At 38.4% G+C, this 19,011-nt stretch overlaps 1 protein-coding gene across 1 annotated transcript; it reads right to left on the reverse strand.

The window, feature by feature from the left end:
- Positions 1–3,043: 3,043 nt before the first annotated feature.
- On the reverse strand, positions 3,044–16,608 carry LOC127499591 (extracellular calcium-sensing receptor-like). Its single transcript, XM_051869983.1, is given in 8 exon segments — positions 3,044–3,276; positions 12,667–13,548; positions 13,664–13,787; positions 13,946–14,173; positions 14,776–15,531; positions 15,533–15,580; positions 15,864–16,155; positions 16,469–16,608. Coding segments are annotated over 8 exon segments (2,673 nt in total). The 5' UTR covers positions 16,579–16,608.
- Between the last annotated feature and the right edge of the window lie 2,403 nt (positions 16,609–19,011).

The following is a 19,011-nucleotide window of genomic DNA, read 5'->3' on the forward strand; positions in this document are numbered from 1 at the left end:
CAAGCCTTGTTGAAATAAATGTGTGGCTCACCCTTTCAAAGTCCTTAAAAGAAAGAAATGATTTTACTTTAGCTAGGACTCGAAGATGAAAAAAAAAAAACTGGTTTTGACTACTGCATTAATCTGTTTGTCAAATTTGAGAGCATTATCAAAAAGCACACCCAAATTCTTCACTAGTGCTTTCACACATGAAGACAGATGTCCAAAATTATTTAAGCAAGGGGAGCTAGCAGCTTCTGAAGGTTCAAAAACTGTAATCTCAGTTTTGGCTTCATTTAGGGGGAGAAAATTTAGGGACATCCAGTCCTTTACATCCACTAGTCAAGCCAACAGAGTATCCAAACCCATGGTCAGCGTAACAATGAAAAGAGATGTCGTGTTTTTTAAAAATTGACCCCAGGGGGAGCATATACAAGGAGAATAAAATTGGAGCAAGAATAGAACCTTGAGGGACTCCACACGTAAGAGGAGCTGCATCCGAAGTAAATTCACCAAAGCTGATAGAGAACCTTCTACTATTCAAATAGGATTTAAACCATTTAAGGGCATTTTCCCGAATGCCCACCCAGTGCTCCAAACATGAGATGAGAACAGAGTGGTTAATCGTGTCAAATGCTGCACTCAAATCTAACAGCACTAAAACCGCAGACTTCAAGAATCAGTAAAATATAATTTAAAACTTTTAACAGTGCTGTCTCTGTGGAATGGTATTTCCTAAAACCTGATTGGAACACTTCAAAAATTTGTTTTTTATTTGGAAAGCTCTGTAGTTGGTGAAACACTATTTTCTCTTAGACTTTAGACATAAGAGAAAGATGTGAGACTGGCCTAAAATTCGACAGGACTGTCGGATCTAAATTTGGCTTTTTTAGAAGTGGATGGACAATACCATGCTTCATGTCATCTGGTACCATAGCCGTTTCAAGGCAGCTGTTCATAATATTTTGAACAGTAGGTCCAAACACCTCAAAAACTTGCTTAAAAAACCGTGGAGGAAGAATGTCATGGGGGGATCCAGAGGGTTTAAGCTGGCCTACAATATTGTGTAAAGCAGGCAGCGTTACAGGTTCAAATTGACACAGGATGTTAGTGCAATATGAAGGATCAGAAAAATCATGAGAAGAAGAGGCGATATTTAGCCTAATATTCCTTATCTTGTCCATTAAAAAATTTGTTTATACATAGCCAGAGTCTTTGTGGGGAAGGGATCAACAGAGGGATTAATGACAGCATTTATAATGGAAAAAAGTGCTCTTGGAATGTGATGGTTCTTTTCAGTAAGATCTGAAAAATACTTAGGCTTTGCTGTTTTCACCGCTTTCTGATATTGTACCAAATTTTCCCTTAGTATTTCATGAGACTTGCAGCTTGTCTTTTTTCCACCTTCTTTCGGCCCTCCTGTAGACCTGACGAAGTGAGCGGGTATCATCATTGAGCCAAGGCTCAGACTTTGGTTTATATTGTTTAGCTTTTATAGGAGCCAGATGGTTTAAAATATTAGCAGAGATAGTATTGAAATGATTAAGATAATCCACATCACTCCAATCATCATCAAGTAAATCAGATTATTAAGACACCTCCTTAAAACACGCAGAAAATTCAGTACAAGTTGTCGGTGTAATTGTACGACACCAGCGGACCACTTTAGAGGATTTTATAATATTAAAACTAGTGGGGACTCTAAAAATAATAGGCTTGTGATCAGAAATAGCATGGTCATCTATTGCCAAATCACATATTGTCAGGCCATGTGAAAGCACCAGATCAAGAGTGTGACCATGAATATGAGTAGAAGCATTCACAAGCTGTACCAAATCAAAAGGCTCAAAAATTCTCTGGCAAACAAATTATCTGTACAACACACATGAAGGTTGAAATCCCCAAGGATTAAAAGTCTATCAAAGTTGGGAATAATTCCCCCTAAAAACTCATTAATATAGTCTTTATGTGGTTTAGGTGGTCGATATATGACTGAAATCGCCACTGGAGTATCCAGTTCCAAAACAAATGGTCTTAGGTGGCCTTAACTACTATGTACTTACATTTAAATTAATAATTTGATACAATGCACTTATTGTGTACATACATGTTTTTACATTGTACTTTTATTATAAAAAATACCTGCATGTAATTACATCTGTAATTAATTTCTGTAATTACATTTATAATTACACTGTTGACCCACCCCTTACACCTTAACCTTAAACCTATCCCACCTCAATAGCAGCAAAAGTGTTTTGCAATACAATATGAACACAATAAGTACATTGTACTTATTTTTTTGATGTAAGTACATAGTAGTTAAGGCCACCTAATATAAAGTGTGACCAAACAAATAACTGAAGTTCAAAACTCACATAAACATCAGTCACTAACATCCGACAGCAATAGTTCTGTTTAAAAATAGAAGCCAGTCCTCCCCCTCGACCCACAGAACGAGGGGAGTTTAAAAATGTACAATCAGTTGGTACCAGCTCAGAAAATGGGCTCAAATCCCCTGGTGTAAGCCAAGTTCAGGTGAAGTTCAGGTGATCAGGTGAAACTGAAACATGAAGCACAGAGAGGTTAGCGTTGGTCTTCCAAGGTTCTGACTAGAACGCCCTCTCTGGTCTTGTTGAGGCAGGCAGGAAACTCAGGGACCACCTCCGTGGTCGCATCAGGGTGGACAGGGAACTTGGGGACGACCTCCGCGCTCGTATCAGGGTGGACAGTGAACTCAGGGATGAACTCTGTGGTTGTGTAAGGGCAGACAGGGAGTTCATAGGTTATGAGGCTGGGTTCTGGGACTGAAGCGAACTTATGGGTTGGAACAGGCCCGGGAGCTGACTCATGGGCTGAAGTGGGATCTGGCGCGGTCTCATGGATTCTGGAAACACACAAAATGGCCATCGCCGTAACGGAGAGCACAGTTGACAGCAGGACCACCTCAGAAACCCCCAGACTTGACATTATTGCTGAGATGCCAGCTGCTCGCACCAACGTCAACAGTGTGTCCTCTAGGACTTGAAGCCAGTCTCAGGAGCCTAGTGAAAACCCTGATGTCTTAATATGCAGCGTTCATGAAGACCACGAACACAGATGTGGCATCCATGACAGCTGAAGACTCTGGCGAGGCACCCGTTAAGGCTGGAGACTCCGCCGTAGTGTTCGTGATGGCTGGAGGCTCTGGCGTGGCGGCCATGATGGCTGAAGGTTCAGGCGTGGCAGCCATTTTGTCCAAAGACACAGGCGGAGCGGCCATCTTGTCTGAAGACACAGGCGGAGCAGCCATCTTGTCTGAAGAGTATAGTCTGGGAGGTTAGAGAAATTGGCAATATTCAAAAAGTCCTAGATATGGTCCTCAAGTGATCGATTACCTTGATGCAAGCGGATGATCTGAACTGCTAGATCCATAGCTTGCAAAGTATTCTGAAAATGTACTGCTCTGAGACTCGAAGGCTGATGATCCAAACACAGTTTTATTGAGAAGGGTAATCCACAATCACAATCCAGTGTACAGGCAGAGGTCAAAACAAGCAGGCAGCCCAAACAAACAAACAAACAAACACACACACACACACACACACACACACACACACACAAGGCTAGGAACTAGGCAAACGGGAAAACCAAAGGCACCAGAAGGCAAAGAAACCAGAGAAACACTCAGAATTGCAGAGCTACACATACAATACTTCGCAGGGAATGGATGAGTGAACCAGGCTTATATAGGCAGGGTGAACAAGGCTGATGAGCTTAACAAGGTAATGAGATAATGAGATAACAAGAGGGTGTGGTCCAATGAGTGTCCATGGTAACAAACAAGGGGTACAGCAGCAGGGAAACATGAGATGCACAAACAACAGAGGAGACACAGGGAACATAGGCAGAGATTGTGACAGTTAAACACAAGCATACTTTTTAATATATTTCTAAAAAGTATACTAGAAGTACTTTGCTACTAAATATATGCTTAATTACACTTTCAAGAAATATACTAAACACAAGCATACTTTTAATATATTTCTAAAAAGTATAGTAGATGTACATTGGCTAATAAATATATGATTAGTCACACTTTTAAGAAATATGCCAAACACAAGCATACTTTTACTGAGATTTTAGTGTATTTACAGAAAACATACCAGTATATATTTTATGTGTAGTTTGTGTATGAATATTTATTATTATACAATTATTCAGCTTGTAGTGGGTTGAAAATATATGTACCTATAACCATGCGTAGGCCTATTGCAATATATTTTAAATATTTATGTAATGAACATGCTTCAGCCTGCTTTTGTAAAAAAAAAAACATTTGTAACATTTTAATATATATAAATCACATTAATAAATACATTGTAAAAATATGCAAGTGCATTGTTATATAAACTTTTTAAAACAAACTTTTTCAAAACGACTTGAAATTCAAGTAGTGTTTACAGTTCTATTAACCTACTTACTAAAAGTGAATTAAATACTCACTCATGGCAGTTTCATGTAACTTTATGTCTTTCAATATTTTAGTGCATTAATGACACTAGCAGTTTGAACAATCCACTTAAAACTTGAATCTGAACCTCAGTACCAGTACTTGCACACATAAGTATAAAAGATCAGGTACACACACACAACAAAAACCAAAAAAAAAAAAAAAATCTTAAATCTTATCATTTAGTTATATACAAAGCACCACACATGAATGGCCAAAAGAAAAAGAAAAAAAGAAAGACTGAATCATCACACATTTTTGTTTCAAAGACTGTGTATGCACTGCATAAATAGTGTTTGACTCTTTCACCTCATGAATAAACTTTTTTAAAATAAAAATTTTAAGGTATGAATCCCAGCAAAGCTGTCTTCTTAACCAAAACACAACTCATTTGTGCATTACAACCTTCAGGGTTAAATGCCACAATGCTCAGAATCTTGCATAATGTACCATCAGCTAACTCTACAACAGAGTTGTTTCTTTTTTGAAGCCTTGTGTTAGTGTCTGTGTGATAAAGTACACTGTCGATAAAAAAACGATCATAATACAGGACTTGCTGTACCCTGACACGAAAAAGATCCTCAATAGCAAGCATGTGACATACTGGAATGGTAGCTGGATGAGGATTACCAAAAACCCTAACCTTCTCTGACAGTTGTGCTGATTTAGCCATCTCTTGCTTGCTGTTCTGCATATCATAGAACAGTTTTTGACTGTGTCTTTGGCATTCTTCATGTACTTGTCAGCCTTGATTGTGAGGTCTCTCCATTTGAGGAATCTCATGACTATCTGTTGTTGGACATGTTTGGTTCCATTAAAGAACCTCAAGAGCATGCTATTGAAAGACTCAAATGAAAAGGTGGATGTTGCCCACAGAGGTCCCCAGTTTCTCACACTTGCAGAAATGTGTGTCATCAAGTGCACGTTAAATATCATATTGTCCTTGCCATGCAACTTCTCAAATTGCATTACAAATTTCTTCAGTGCTTTCTCTGCACTATCAGTATCAACCATTTGTATCTTTTCCTGAAGCAGAGTATAAATTACAAAAACAAGAAGAAAAGATGGTTCCAGTGTTTCTTGGAAAGAATGCCACAAAGCACTGGTAAAGCATAGAATAGAAGAAAAGATCTCCATTCAGAGGCCTTCCAATATTTCCTGTTCTTTTACAGAACGTGGAACTCTAGTTAACGCTACTGGAGGCTGGATTGCTACTAGTAACTGCTTATCAATGACTTCAGATTTTGTACCAGTGTACCAAGGTTTGTCATGGTTATTGGAATCCAGCCATAATGTCATTAGCTGTCATGTTACTCCTAGAAAAACACTGTGATGGTATTTAGGCACAAACCCATTATCCATCTGAAAGTTTGCTAGCTTCATTAAAGGAGCGGGACCTTTCACTCCTGTTACAGGCTGCTGAGGAGTTGCAACCATAGCATGTTGAAAATGCTCAGATTCTCATCTGAGAGAAGGTTCAGGATACATGTAAGAGTATGAACCCCCACCTATATGATAACAAAAGTCACAGCCATATGTGCCATTAAACTGTTTTGCGTTTCGAATTTGGGGACGAGGCACTGAATCTGAGCTACAGACCAGGGTATGCACCTTAGATAAATGTTGCTGGTTCTGTGTGTCTGTCCATTTTATTCCATTTTGCTTCAGTTCTTGAAGCTCATCAACAAATGGACTTAACAGTGTTGTCATGTTGGGTTTCTTCTCTCCAAACCAAATACATGGTATGCAGATATTATTTTTTGTTCTTTTGGATCCAGTTCAATTATCTGGCACTGAATGGGCCACAGCTGACACTTGGAGCTCTTGAAAACTGGAATACCATTACAGTCACACAGTAAACTGACATCTTCTTCACTAATTTTACAACTCCTGATTAGCTTTTCATACTCAATTCCTGAATTTATGTCATTAATAATGCCATTAGTTGACATTTTTCTGTCAAAGTATTCTTGGGATTTTCCACAATTTCCTTAATCTGGTTAATTTCAAAACCAGAAAATACGAAAAATTTTTAAATTTGTGTCTGCATCAAATATCATGTGACATACGGAACACTGTGTCTGGCTATTAACCTTACCTATATAGTTATATACTATATTCAAATTGTCCGTACTGCCCATAAGCTTTATCAAATAGGTAAGAAGTAGCTGGCACTGATCCTGGGAAATGTTCGTTAAACAATTTGAGGAGGTCTTTAAGAGCTGTTGTATTTTGTTTTATGCATATCTTACGAGTGAACTACTAGTTCATGTAACCTCATGTAACCTCATATATTGTGTCTCCTATCAAATTAATGCTCATTTCATGACTTACACTTTCATGTATGTCACTTCCTCATAGGATTCAGTGTGTGTGTATTACTTGAAGTATAAATGGACACAAACCCACAAGTGCCAGTTTAATCATGCTCAAAAACAAGAGCCATAAACTCTCCCACCAAGGAATTTCCCGCTTGGAAATTCCATCTTTCCTCATTGATCAGGTCCACCCTGGGAGGTGTGACTTTTCCCAGACCTTAAAATGGATCGAGTAAAACTCTCAGGACTTTTTACTGCAACAGTATATTCGTGTCAGGGTGCGTGAAGAACTCAAAAGCAGAGGATTGCGCAACAGTTTATTGGACACTTCTGGGTATAACAAACAACCAAAGTGTAGTGACACACAAACGGGCAACAAAAGGGAGGTGCGAGAGTTCCAGAGCTGTCTGTACAGACACCTGCGGACACAGGCTGTGGAGACCACCTCAGGTGCGATACCCAACGGGACAGGGGAACGAGACAGAACAGCAAGCGCACGGCCAGCTGTATAATCCTCGTCTAGACGTCCTGGGCACAGCAGTAGAACAGGTAAGAAAACAAAGACACACGGAACAGGTCCAAACACAAGAGACGAGGCACACAAAACAATCTACTAACAACAAAGGACAGACACCGCAGAGAATAAAAGGGAAACGGGAAATAAGCGACAGGTGAGGGAAATCAGCTCGTGATCTGTGCGCACCCGCGCCGAATAATCAGCGCTGATTGCCCAGGTCACGAGTTGCAGAAAATAGACAGGACACACAGAGACAACAGGTAAAAGTCGATGATGCATCCTGAACCGTGACAATTCGGATGCTCTTCAAACAGCTGAGGCATAATGCAAGTATCGTACGATATACTAAATTGCTGCTAGTTAGTTAAAGTTGTGAACCCCCTTTGTTAACAAAGGAGCTTTGTAATGATAAGCTGATGATTCTTTCCGGGTTAGGATCTCTTTCCATAGCTTCATTGTTTCCGTTTTTAGTTCATTCTTTCATTTCCCATTCTACCCATGTACTGTATGTGTGATTGTGTTTATGTGTTTAGATTAGTTGTGTTCGTGATTTAGTTTAATAAACTTGTGCACAATACATATTTGGTTCTGACTCCTTGCCTGCAAATAACTGTCACTTAAATGATCTCAATTTTGTTACAAGCTCTACGCAATGTAAATGCTAAGAATTATTTTTCTTTGGCCATGAAAAATACCCCTTTTCTTATAATTAATTAATAATCAATACTGAGTGCTCACAGGATGAATTGATTGATTGAGTGAGTGTAATGTTAATGTATCCACATCAAGTTAATCTGATTAACCGAGTCAAATATTCATAATTAATCATAATAAGATATTAATAATTATTAATGTATCCCCTTTGAGCTAACTCGCTACACTACATAACTACATAACTGTTTGCTATAATTATTATAAATTATTATCCAATGGTGTGGGCCTAACAGTTTTTGCATCCTGTCCTCCCGATGAAACAACATTATAATTAGATTCCTTTTATTTTATGCAGGTTTTAATTTCAATGTGAAAGTACTGAAATGTGTCTGTGCATAAATACAATGTGCAATCAGTGCATCTAGAACATTCATACATAATTTATTTGCACATCAATATAACGGACTCACGCATGCTTAACGTACGACTCCTGTACATCACCGCAGTCGTCTTTACTTTGACTGCAATCCTCATCCATCAAAACTTTACTAGCAAGACGCTGGTTTGCTTTATCCAGCCGAGAAACATAGTTTGCATTTCATCTGGCCATACAGCGGTGGGATGTTTCGATGTTGCGTTCAGACAAGAACAGCGCGATGCAGGAGGGCTCGCACTCTTCAGATACAATGACAGAATATGACAGAGAGTTTGTGTTTTAAAGCGAAACAGACACTGAAATGAATAAGTCTCTGTTCTCTCTGCCATCTCGGATGTAATCAGCATGGACTTTTAAGATCATCTAACTGCGTGACGTAAATTACGTTAAACACAATTTCACATGCTTCAGTAATTTATTTGCATTAAATTATTTTAACACATTAAGGATTTTGAATTAATCGCATGCGTTAACGCATTAACGTGGACAGCCCTAATATATATATATATTATATATATATATATATATATATATTATATATATATATGCCCCCCACCATGTGCTTACCTAGAAGAGAAAAGGACTCTTTCCCCACTAAGAGTCAAGCTAACCATGCTAGCTTGTCATCGTTCCTTCATTCAACGCAGAAGACATCGACTGCAACTTCAGCGCCATCGGACCGAACTCTCAGGACTTTCTACTGCAACAGTATATTTGGATGCTCTTCAAACAGCTGAGGCATAATGTAAGTATCGTATGATATACTAAATGGCTGATAGTTAAAGTTGTGAACCCCCTTTGTTGCTGATAGTTAAAGTTGTGAACCCCCTTTGTTAACATATGAGCTTTGTAATGATAAGCTGATGATTCTTTCCTGTTCCCACCTCTGATTTCAGATCATTTCTCATTTTACCTATGCACGTGTGACTTGTATGTATGTAGATGCTAAACGAATTTAGCATCTACATACGACTTGTGTGTATGTAGATGCTAAACAAATTAATTTAAAGTGAATCTGAAGCCTACCTTTCCCATTCGGCACTGTTTCCATTTTCGAGACGAATGCTAAACTATTATTTATTATGTAGGCCTAAGCTTTGTATCATCCAGCACAGTCAGGCGGTGGTCACCGGTGGTAAACGGCAGATTGTATTACAGAAGTGAATTGAGCACTGTAACGTTTTATATGTTTGGTTGATTGTATTTTATTTTAATTATTTAACAGGCTGCGATATCAAGTAAACAATGCAAGAATTTGTGTGCGTGCGCGTGAGGCGCCGGCGCGACCACTGGAATTTTTGTAATTTATGGTCATACAGGTAAAAGCAAGACATAATTCATTCATTTACAAAAGCCACAATGAACCATTTTCGTTTTGTTAATCTGTAGACCTAATTATTTAAGTGAAATATTTCGCGTAGCCTATAGGCCTAAATATTTCCTTTTATTGTATGTATTATGTAGGCCAATAGTTTTATTCTGTTTTCTCCGTTCACAGAAGCGCTGCAGGTGCGTGATGTGACGTTGTGTGAACTTATGTTCTACATATCCTGCAATTTTCGCTGGTTTCAAAACGCACAAGCTGCATCCTACTTGACATTCATTTTCACTTAGCCTAAACGTAGGCCTAATGCTTGACAGTTGGTGACATATATATCATCTGAAAAAATAATGCCAGGGCATTGCCATTGTGACTTACCTAACCTATGATGACTTGACAGCTGAGCCTGAGCGCGTCAGCGCGGGCATTTCACACACTGTAGAGCCTGAGCGCGGGCATTTCACACACTTTGGATACGTCAGCGTCACATTTGCATACGCTGTATTTGAATTCGTGATTGGTTGACAACCAAATCAAAATATTAAATAGAACGAAAAAATATTGTTATTAACTGGTTAATGGCCATTTCAAATTAGCGTTTCTGTTCAGAACGATTACATTTGATTTTCGTTTCCATCCGGTCAAAATTTCGTTCGTTTCTGGTTTTCATTTTCGTTCCTTGAACCGGTTCAGAGCTAGAGGTCTGCACGGGCTTTAAACTGAGGCCCGAACCCGGCCCGTACCCGAGTTCGTTTGACCCGACCCGAACCGAACCCGAACCCAACCCAAACCCGAAATCCGTCGCTATAGAGATGTAGCCTAAAATTCTTGCTATCATAAGGCAAGACAGCTTTGTAAGACCTACACTGCATGACACTTAACCGCTGAGCTATTTATTGGTTGAATGACAAGATCATCGTGCAACGTTTAAATAGACAGAAACATCAGGCTAAGTAGTAGAAAAGACGCACAGAGGCCATTTGACATGCTATCGCGCTTCATTTCATTCATATAGTTTACACTCAGTCATGTATCATATCGTACGCTGTTTTAAACATTTAAATACACATATCAAATAAAATAATACAAAATGTGTATGATGTACTAGTGTTTTAGATGATATAGCCTATTGACAAATCTGATTTCTGAGAAACGCAAGAGAAACGCGGCTATTTGTTTTACGAATGCGCTTGGCTCATTTCATTCATAGAGTTTAGGCTACACTTATTCGTCTACGATATCATACAATGTTTAAAACATTTAAATATACACATGTCAAATGATGTAGTATTTTACAGTAGACCCACTCTTGACAAAGCTGTGATTTCTGAGACAGACGGCAGCGCGGCTATTTGATTTGTGGCTGCTCTCAGTAGTCGTCCACTTCACACACTCATTATTGCGTAGTAATTTTAGTGGCTTGTGTATAATTGTGCTATCCCCTGGCTCACCTGTTATTCGGCAGAATTCGTTGTGCTGATTTCCCTGAATCATTTGGCACAGTAATAAGTTTCCCCTTAGTAATTATTTGCCTTATCGCACTCATAGAGGTTTGACTGTCGTGTGGTGACCGAAAGAGTGCGCGAGAGCGGGATCACATGCGCAAAACAGTTAATATATAAATGTGGATTATAAATGCGCTCCCACTCTAGCGCGCTCTTTCGAGCACAACACAGAAGACGGCATGCAAGGCTTAGCCTATATAACAGCCTATATAGTTTTTCTCAGTTACAGACCCGAACCCGAAGCTATTCATGAAACCTTAACCCGAACCGAGGGTTGCAGACCTCTATTCAGAGCCCTAGCTGTTATAAATTGCTTAAGACAGTCCTACTGTAACTGATGATAATCGATAGTCTGTGGTGCATTTGTTAAAGTCATCAGTTTGCATAATTTCAATTTTTTTTTAAAAGTATACTGATATTTTTATTTATTGCAGCCTACTTATATTTATTATAATTAGCCTACATTTTACTTTTTATTTATAATAGGTTGCTAATACTAATTATATTATATTTATTTTTAATTATTAATTTAAAAAGTACTTTTGGCATACATTTAAATTGATGCTATGGTGTTTCTTATTTGTCATGTCTGATTTAGATTTGTGTCTTAAACTAATACGTTTAAAGGTGAAGTATGTCATTTCTGTGACACTAGCAGCGCCTGGCGGACTTACAAAAATACAGCATATTTTGCAAACGCACCTTTCGCATGTCTCTTACAGGTGCTTGTGAAGGCATGTCTCAACAGGTAAATGTAGGCTACTCAATAAAAGGTCCAACATATTAGAAATACTTTTCGCTGTGTTGCTATGCGTCATGAGTAAGTAACTGAGTAAACTAACAGTGTCTGGAGAACACGAGCGTCTCGCTAGCTATAAACCCATTCAATGTATCTGCATCGGTCACATTTTTTACATGACGCACCACTCAGCAGCATACCCTATTAAAAAAAGTCATCGCTTGCCACTGCATCAAGTTAATCTGATTAACTGTTTCAAATATTCAAAATTAATCATAATGAATAATCATAATGAGTTATGAATAATTTAATATTTCCCCTTTGAGCTAATTCGCAACAGTTCCTGACGCTTAACAGTCATGTTGCATACAGCAATGGTTGAGCAATGGTTGCTTTAAATCTGCATATTTTCTTTATACCTGTTTATTTTTTTATACCTGTTTTTCATGGATCATCTCTTCACAAGTCCCATTTCATTTTTTTAATATTGGTATGAAGCATTGGTATGGTAATCAATATTATTGTAATTTTATATACATTAGAAAACATACAAAGCAATATGGGGAGCAATAGACAGTGTTTAAAAGTATATGTTGATACATGTCTATTACCAACTATTAAAGCTCCTACAAGCTGGACATTCAAAGCCAGAAATACCAATGTAAGAAAATTTTACAGTCAGCATGTGTAATTATTTATTTTCACCAGTTCTTCGCATGATGGCTTTTTTAGTGTTTCTCTCTGGATGTAATATAATGATATAGCACTTTGGGGCAAATATTGCCACAAGTAATCCAAAACTAGAAGCTAAAATGGCAAATATCTCCACAGCCACTGCATATTTCCCTGGTGAGCTCACATATGCTGGAACAAACGCAATCCACACAGCACAGAAGATCAACATACTAAAGGTAATGAATTTAGCTTCATTAAAGTTATCTGGGAGATTCCTTGCTAGAAAAGCTAACAGAAAGCTTACTGCTGCCAGGAGTCCAATATAACTCAGGAGAATGGCAAACCCAGTCACTGAGCCAAAAGCACATTCATATACTATTTTAGACCTGATATACAGGATGTTTTTATGGGGTGTTGGAGAATCAGTTGAGAGCCACACTGCACATATCACGACTTGGACTGCAGTGAGGACCACTACTGTGCTTCTTTGTTGAGTTGCTCCAAACCATTTCATAGCACTTTTACCCTCAGGTCGAGATGACTTGAATACAGCTATTACCACCATCGTCTTAACCAGGATGCTGGAGATGCACAGGACAAAACTAATACCAAACATGGCATGTCTTAATTGACACGTCCACAATTGTGGCTGGCCAATGAACAGCAGCACACACAGGAAACACAGTTTGAGTGCCAACAGCAGCAGAAAGCTGAGCTCTGAATTGTTGGCGCGTACCACAGGAGTATTAAGATGATGAGCAAAGATGACCATCACGAGAGCACAGAAGCAGGTGCCAAGCAGGGAAGCAGTGGTCAGAGAGATGCCGAGAGGATCCTCATAGGACAGAAACTCTACTGCTTTGGGGATACAGCGATTCTTTTCTGGATTGGACCAGAATTCTTTTGGACACACTGTGCATTCAGTAGAATCTGCAAGAATTGTATATGGAAAAAGATTTGTGTAATATATAAATATGTATGTTTTGTGCAGAATTCTGCAAATGTGAAATTGAATATTGCTCATCACCTGATGTATTGGAAATCTCTCCATCTGCACATGGCAGGCAGTCAAAACAGCAGACAGGAAGACCCTTCCTTGTTGCTCGTCTGGTTCCTGGGGGGCAGCTCTCACTGCAAACAGAACGTGGAGGCTAAAAAAGACAAAAGACATATCACTTACTTTTATGTTTGTGACTATCTATGTTGCATAATAGCTTGGCCTTTTCATTTATTTGTTCTAATTTGTCTCTTAGCTTTGTACAGTATTAAGACTACAAAAAGGATGGCATCAAGTTGAAATTTAAGTTACTTTTTTTGTCTCAGAGTTCCAGTATATTGCATCCTCCTCCAGTGTAAGCACCTTCCCTGTTGCTGCCCCTTCATCTACCACACCAACTGTGCGAACAACAATCGACCCATCAGAACTTGGGTGCCAGTTCATCACATCATATATGGCCAAAGCATCTCCATTCTCATCAAATGACACATGATCCCCAAAGCCTGTGGTGAAGTTCACTTTCTGTAGGTAGTGGACCATCTGCACAGGTTATAAAAACAGATATTACTCATGTGTACACACACACACACGCATTTTATATATATATATATATATATAAGTGCTGTGTACTGTTCACCATTAGATGTTGTTTTAGCAATGGTATAATGACAATATGTAATTCGTTTTTAGTCTTTTTATTAGAATATAACCAGAAAATACAGGAAATTTGTATGCAGTATTAAAAAAAAAAAAAAAAAAAAAAAAAAAGTGGCAAGTATTTAGTGACCTTACACTTGAGCAATAGCAGGAACGTGGCTCTCTTAAACCTAATGGAATGGAAAAGGACTGGAAGTCCAAGAAAAGTTTCTCAGATTTTGTTCTTTGAGAAAATAGAAGATATCCAGGAGGCCACACTAAATACTGATTTTTTTTTTTTTTTTTTTCTTACATTTTGTGTACATATTTCCTGTATTTTCTGTTTGTATCGTAATAAAGACCAAAAAATAAATATGGATGCTCATTAAAACATTGCTAAAACAATAAAGCTGGTGGTGGCCTAAGATATACATATATATCTGTTTACTGTTAAGTATAGACTTTGAAGCACAGTAAGCTGTAGGCCCTATTCCTGTGGGTTTTACCTGCCACGGCTGTAGGTTGGTTATGTCAGCACAGCTGTTCTCACTGAATGGTCCTCTCCCCTCCTCACACTGCATCAGGTCATGAAGCGCATGTGCCAGGGCATAAACTGCCTTATACACATTATAAGAGGCCCTCAGCTCTGATACATCATTATATTCATTAACTGTGCTGTTCAGATCTTCTTGGACTGTACACATTTTTTCTCCATCTTTGCTTCCATTCTCAAATTTGCACCCAAACATGTTCTCCCAGAAGATTCTCACCATATTATTTCTTGGATCACTGTCAGGCTGAAGGTGTAGCAGAAATTCATGAAGTCCCTTGATCTCTCCTCGACGGATGGCGATACCCAGCGTGCCTCCAACGAGGGGTACAAAATGTGGAAGGTGGAGCACAGGTGAGGTGCTCCAAGCCTCACTTGCAATCCACTGCCTGCCTGTCACATTTTGCAGTAACAACTCATCCATCAGGGGTAACAGATCAGTTGAGAATGCCACCACTACTCTGGCTGTAGAGCCCTTAATCACTGCCGCTATGCGCTGAATGTCCCTGTGATTATCATAGGGCATTATTTCAGAAAAAGCCACACAACCTCCAAACCGCTGCATTTCCTGGTGGAAGGACTGGGCAGCATAGATACCATAGTCATCGTCACTATAGAGAACACCAACCCAGGTCCATCCAAAATATTTTAAGATCTGAACCATAGCCCGCACCTGGAAGGCATCACTGGGGATTGTTCTGAAGAAAGAAGGGGTACTTTTTCCTGTCACTCAAACAGGAGCAGGTGGCGTAGTAGCTAATCTAATTAGGAAAGACATAAAGGCAACAGAAAGGTTAGGCTGGGTAGAAGAGAAAGAAAGAATTTCATTATTATGTTATCATTATTATTATATTCATATCATATCTTTTGACATTTGATATTCAACAGTGCTTTGCATCTGCCTACATTGACAGCATTTTGTTTAAGAGCTGCTGTGCAGCCAAAATTATATACCATTTATCACTGTAAAGCTGCTTTGACACAATCTGCATTGTAAAAAGCACTATATAAATAAAGGTGACTTGACTTGACTTGATATCTTACCATAGGAACACGAAACAGACCCAGTACACTAGAAACTGCAATAGAGTGAGTTGACCCAGGATCACCAACAATAGCAATTACTGGTGGTGGGCCAGTGCAATTGAGGTTTGAAAATGTCTCCTCTGTCCCACTTATAAGAGTTGTAGCAGCCCTGAATGCTACTACGAGCTTCAAACAGTTGTCATAAAGATGGTAACCAAGAGTGATGTTAGGCAGCAGTTCTGGATTCTTGTTGATCTCATCTATAGCAAAAACCATGGTCTGTGCCTGCTGGAAACTTGACATATAAAATCTAGAAATATATATATATATGTATATTCAGTGACAATGTACATTTATATTAAAATAAATCATTGGATTTACACAATCACAATATGAAATAATCTGCATTCATCTGTAGAGTTATTACAGTTTTATTTGAACACTATACACATTGTATTAGATAACTGATTTCAGTATGTAATGCAAATTGCATGTAATTAAATACAAAAATATGCTAAATAATTATTTCCCCCATTGTCATCCTTTTTTTCCTTAATCCCATTCTGGCCTTTCACACTCTTCAGTCTGCATAATTTCTCATATCCTTTACTTTCCACACTCACTCCTCACACTTGGGCTGTTCTGGCTTCATTCTGAAACTCAGTTCTGGGAAGACTTTGAGGTGCTGAACCTCAAACAAGCCGCCAATGATAAAGTCTCCATCCTGGTACATCCCGTTCAACTTGAAGAGTCCCTGGCTTTGACAGGAGTCAGAGTTGAAAGCTGCAGGGATAAATGTAAAAGACAGATACAGGCAGATATTTAGAGCGATCAGCATCTCTCCCCCTTATTCTCTGTATGAGCCACATCGCTCTATCCATTCCCTAATTTATTATGAGGACTGTGCACCATTTTTTTTCTATAGAACAGGTGGGCACATGGACTATCCTGGGAATGAATACGTCATTGTGGGTTCATTATCATTATGTTTTTGAAATATCATTGTTAAATGCCAGTGCAGAATGGAAATTAGTTTGTTAATTTACACACGCACAGGTTTGTTTTGCTATCTTAGTGAGGACATTCCATAGGCGTAATGGTTTTTATACTGTACACACTGTAAATTCTATCCCCCTACACTACCCCTACTCCTAAACCTACCCATCACAGAAAACATTCTGCATTTTTACAATTTTAATAAAACATTGTTTGTTATGTTTTTAAAGCTATTTTAAATATGAGGACTCATGAAATGCCCCCATAAAACATATTTATGTCGTAATACCAGTGTAATACCAAATGTCATTATGCAAATTTCCAATGTCCTCATAAATCGTAAAAAAAAAAAAAAAAGCACACACACACACACACACTCTTCACTCCTGTTCATATCTGCTTATTTCAGGTTTTTTTTTTTTTTTTTTTTTTTTTTACTTTTTTACGGTTAATTTCTTATTCTAAAGTTAATTATTTTTATACATTTGGATTATTGAAATAATATGTGATTACAATCAAGTCTTGGCTTTTAGTGGCAACTTCTGTTGCATTATTGCAAAAACAGAACACTTCAAAAGACCTCAAGACAACAACAAGACATTCTAAACTTTGGGGGAAAAAAAAAAAAAAATACTGATTTAATGTGTATATTATATACATACACAAACAAGCATTTCACCAGCTGAAGAGGAGACTAAAGGCAGAAACTCCCCAAAACAAGCAGCCGTCGAAAACGCCTGGAAAAGCATTTGTGTGAAAGTGTGAAAGCAAGAGTCTGGAGATGTCTATAGGTCACAGACTCGCTCCTGTGATTGCTTGCAAGGGATTTACAACTAAATATTAGCTTTTACACGTTTACATTTACTTTAAGTTAAACTGTCCCAATACTTATGCTCACATTAGGCAGAGGGATGAAACTCTAAAAGTGCTGTACATTGTAGTCGGTAAAACATTTTGTGTTGAAACAGCCAATAATAAAATGTGACATTCTGTACTTCTGCCTCATATTAATCTTTTAATCATATTAATAGTTGTCTTGACACCACAGCTAACAGAGTAATTTTGTCTGTACTGTTCCAATGCTTATGGAGGGCACTAATATATATATAATTTATTTTACACACACACAGTATCTCACAGAAGTGAGTACACCCCTCACATTTTTGTAAATATTTTATTATATCTTTTCTTGTGACAACACTGAAGAAATGACACTTTGCTACAATGTAAAGTAGTGAGTGTACAGCTTGTATAACAGTGTAAATTTGCTGTCCCCTCAAAATAACACACAACCATTAATGTCTAAACCGCTGGCCACAAAAGTGAGTAAACTCCTAAGTGAAAATGTCCAAATTAGGCCCAATTAGCTATTTTCTCTCCCCGGTGTCATGTGACTCGTTAATGTTACAAGGTCTCAGGTGTGAATGGGGAGCAGGTGTGTTAAATTTGGTGTTATCGCTCTCACCCCCTCATACTGGTCACTGGAAGTTCAACATGGCACCTCATGGCAAAGAACTCTCTGAGAATTGTTGCTCTATATAAAGATGGTGTAGGCTATAAGAAGATTGCCAAGACGGTGAAACTGAGCTGCAGCACGGTGGCCAAGACCATACAGCGGTTTAACAGGACAGGTTCCACTCAGAACAGGCCTTGCCATGGTCGACCAAAGAAGTTGAACACACAAGGCCACAAGAACAATTAATAACTGATGCTATAAAAGCACACATTACTCAGTTCGAACCCAATTCCTAATAAAACAACAAATAATATCCACTTGTATCTTGTTACATCAATTTGTATAACAAATTTCCTCTTTGTGGAACTATTTCCCTTACCATTAAAGGCATTTCATTTAACCCTTGTGCACTTGCTTTTCAGTTAACACACAAACTGCACTTTAACATTTCATACAACATACATACAGCATCTTTTCTGCTTTAAGTTTACACTTAAGGCTATAATCACCATCAATATTACACCAATAAACAGTCATTTGATGAAACACTCAATGTGACTTTGTAAAGTACTGAATTAAAAATAAAGAAAGGCCTAAACTCACCAAGGAACTCATGTACATCACATGTACATCGGCCAAACAGGAAATTTCCAGAGCATACGCGTTCCAAAGTGACACTCTCCGCACAATCTGCTTCTCTCTGAACCTTTTTGT

Source organism: Ctenopharyngodon idella, chromosome 18 (assembly GCF_019924925.1).
Source record: "Ctenopharyngodon idella isolate HZGC_01 chromosome 18, HZGC01, whole genome shotgun sequence".
NCBI lineage: Eukaryota > Metazoa > Chordata > Actinopteri > Cypriniformes > Xenocyprididae > Ctenopharyngodon > Ctenopharyngodon idella.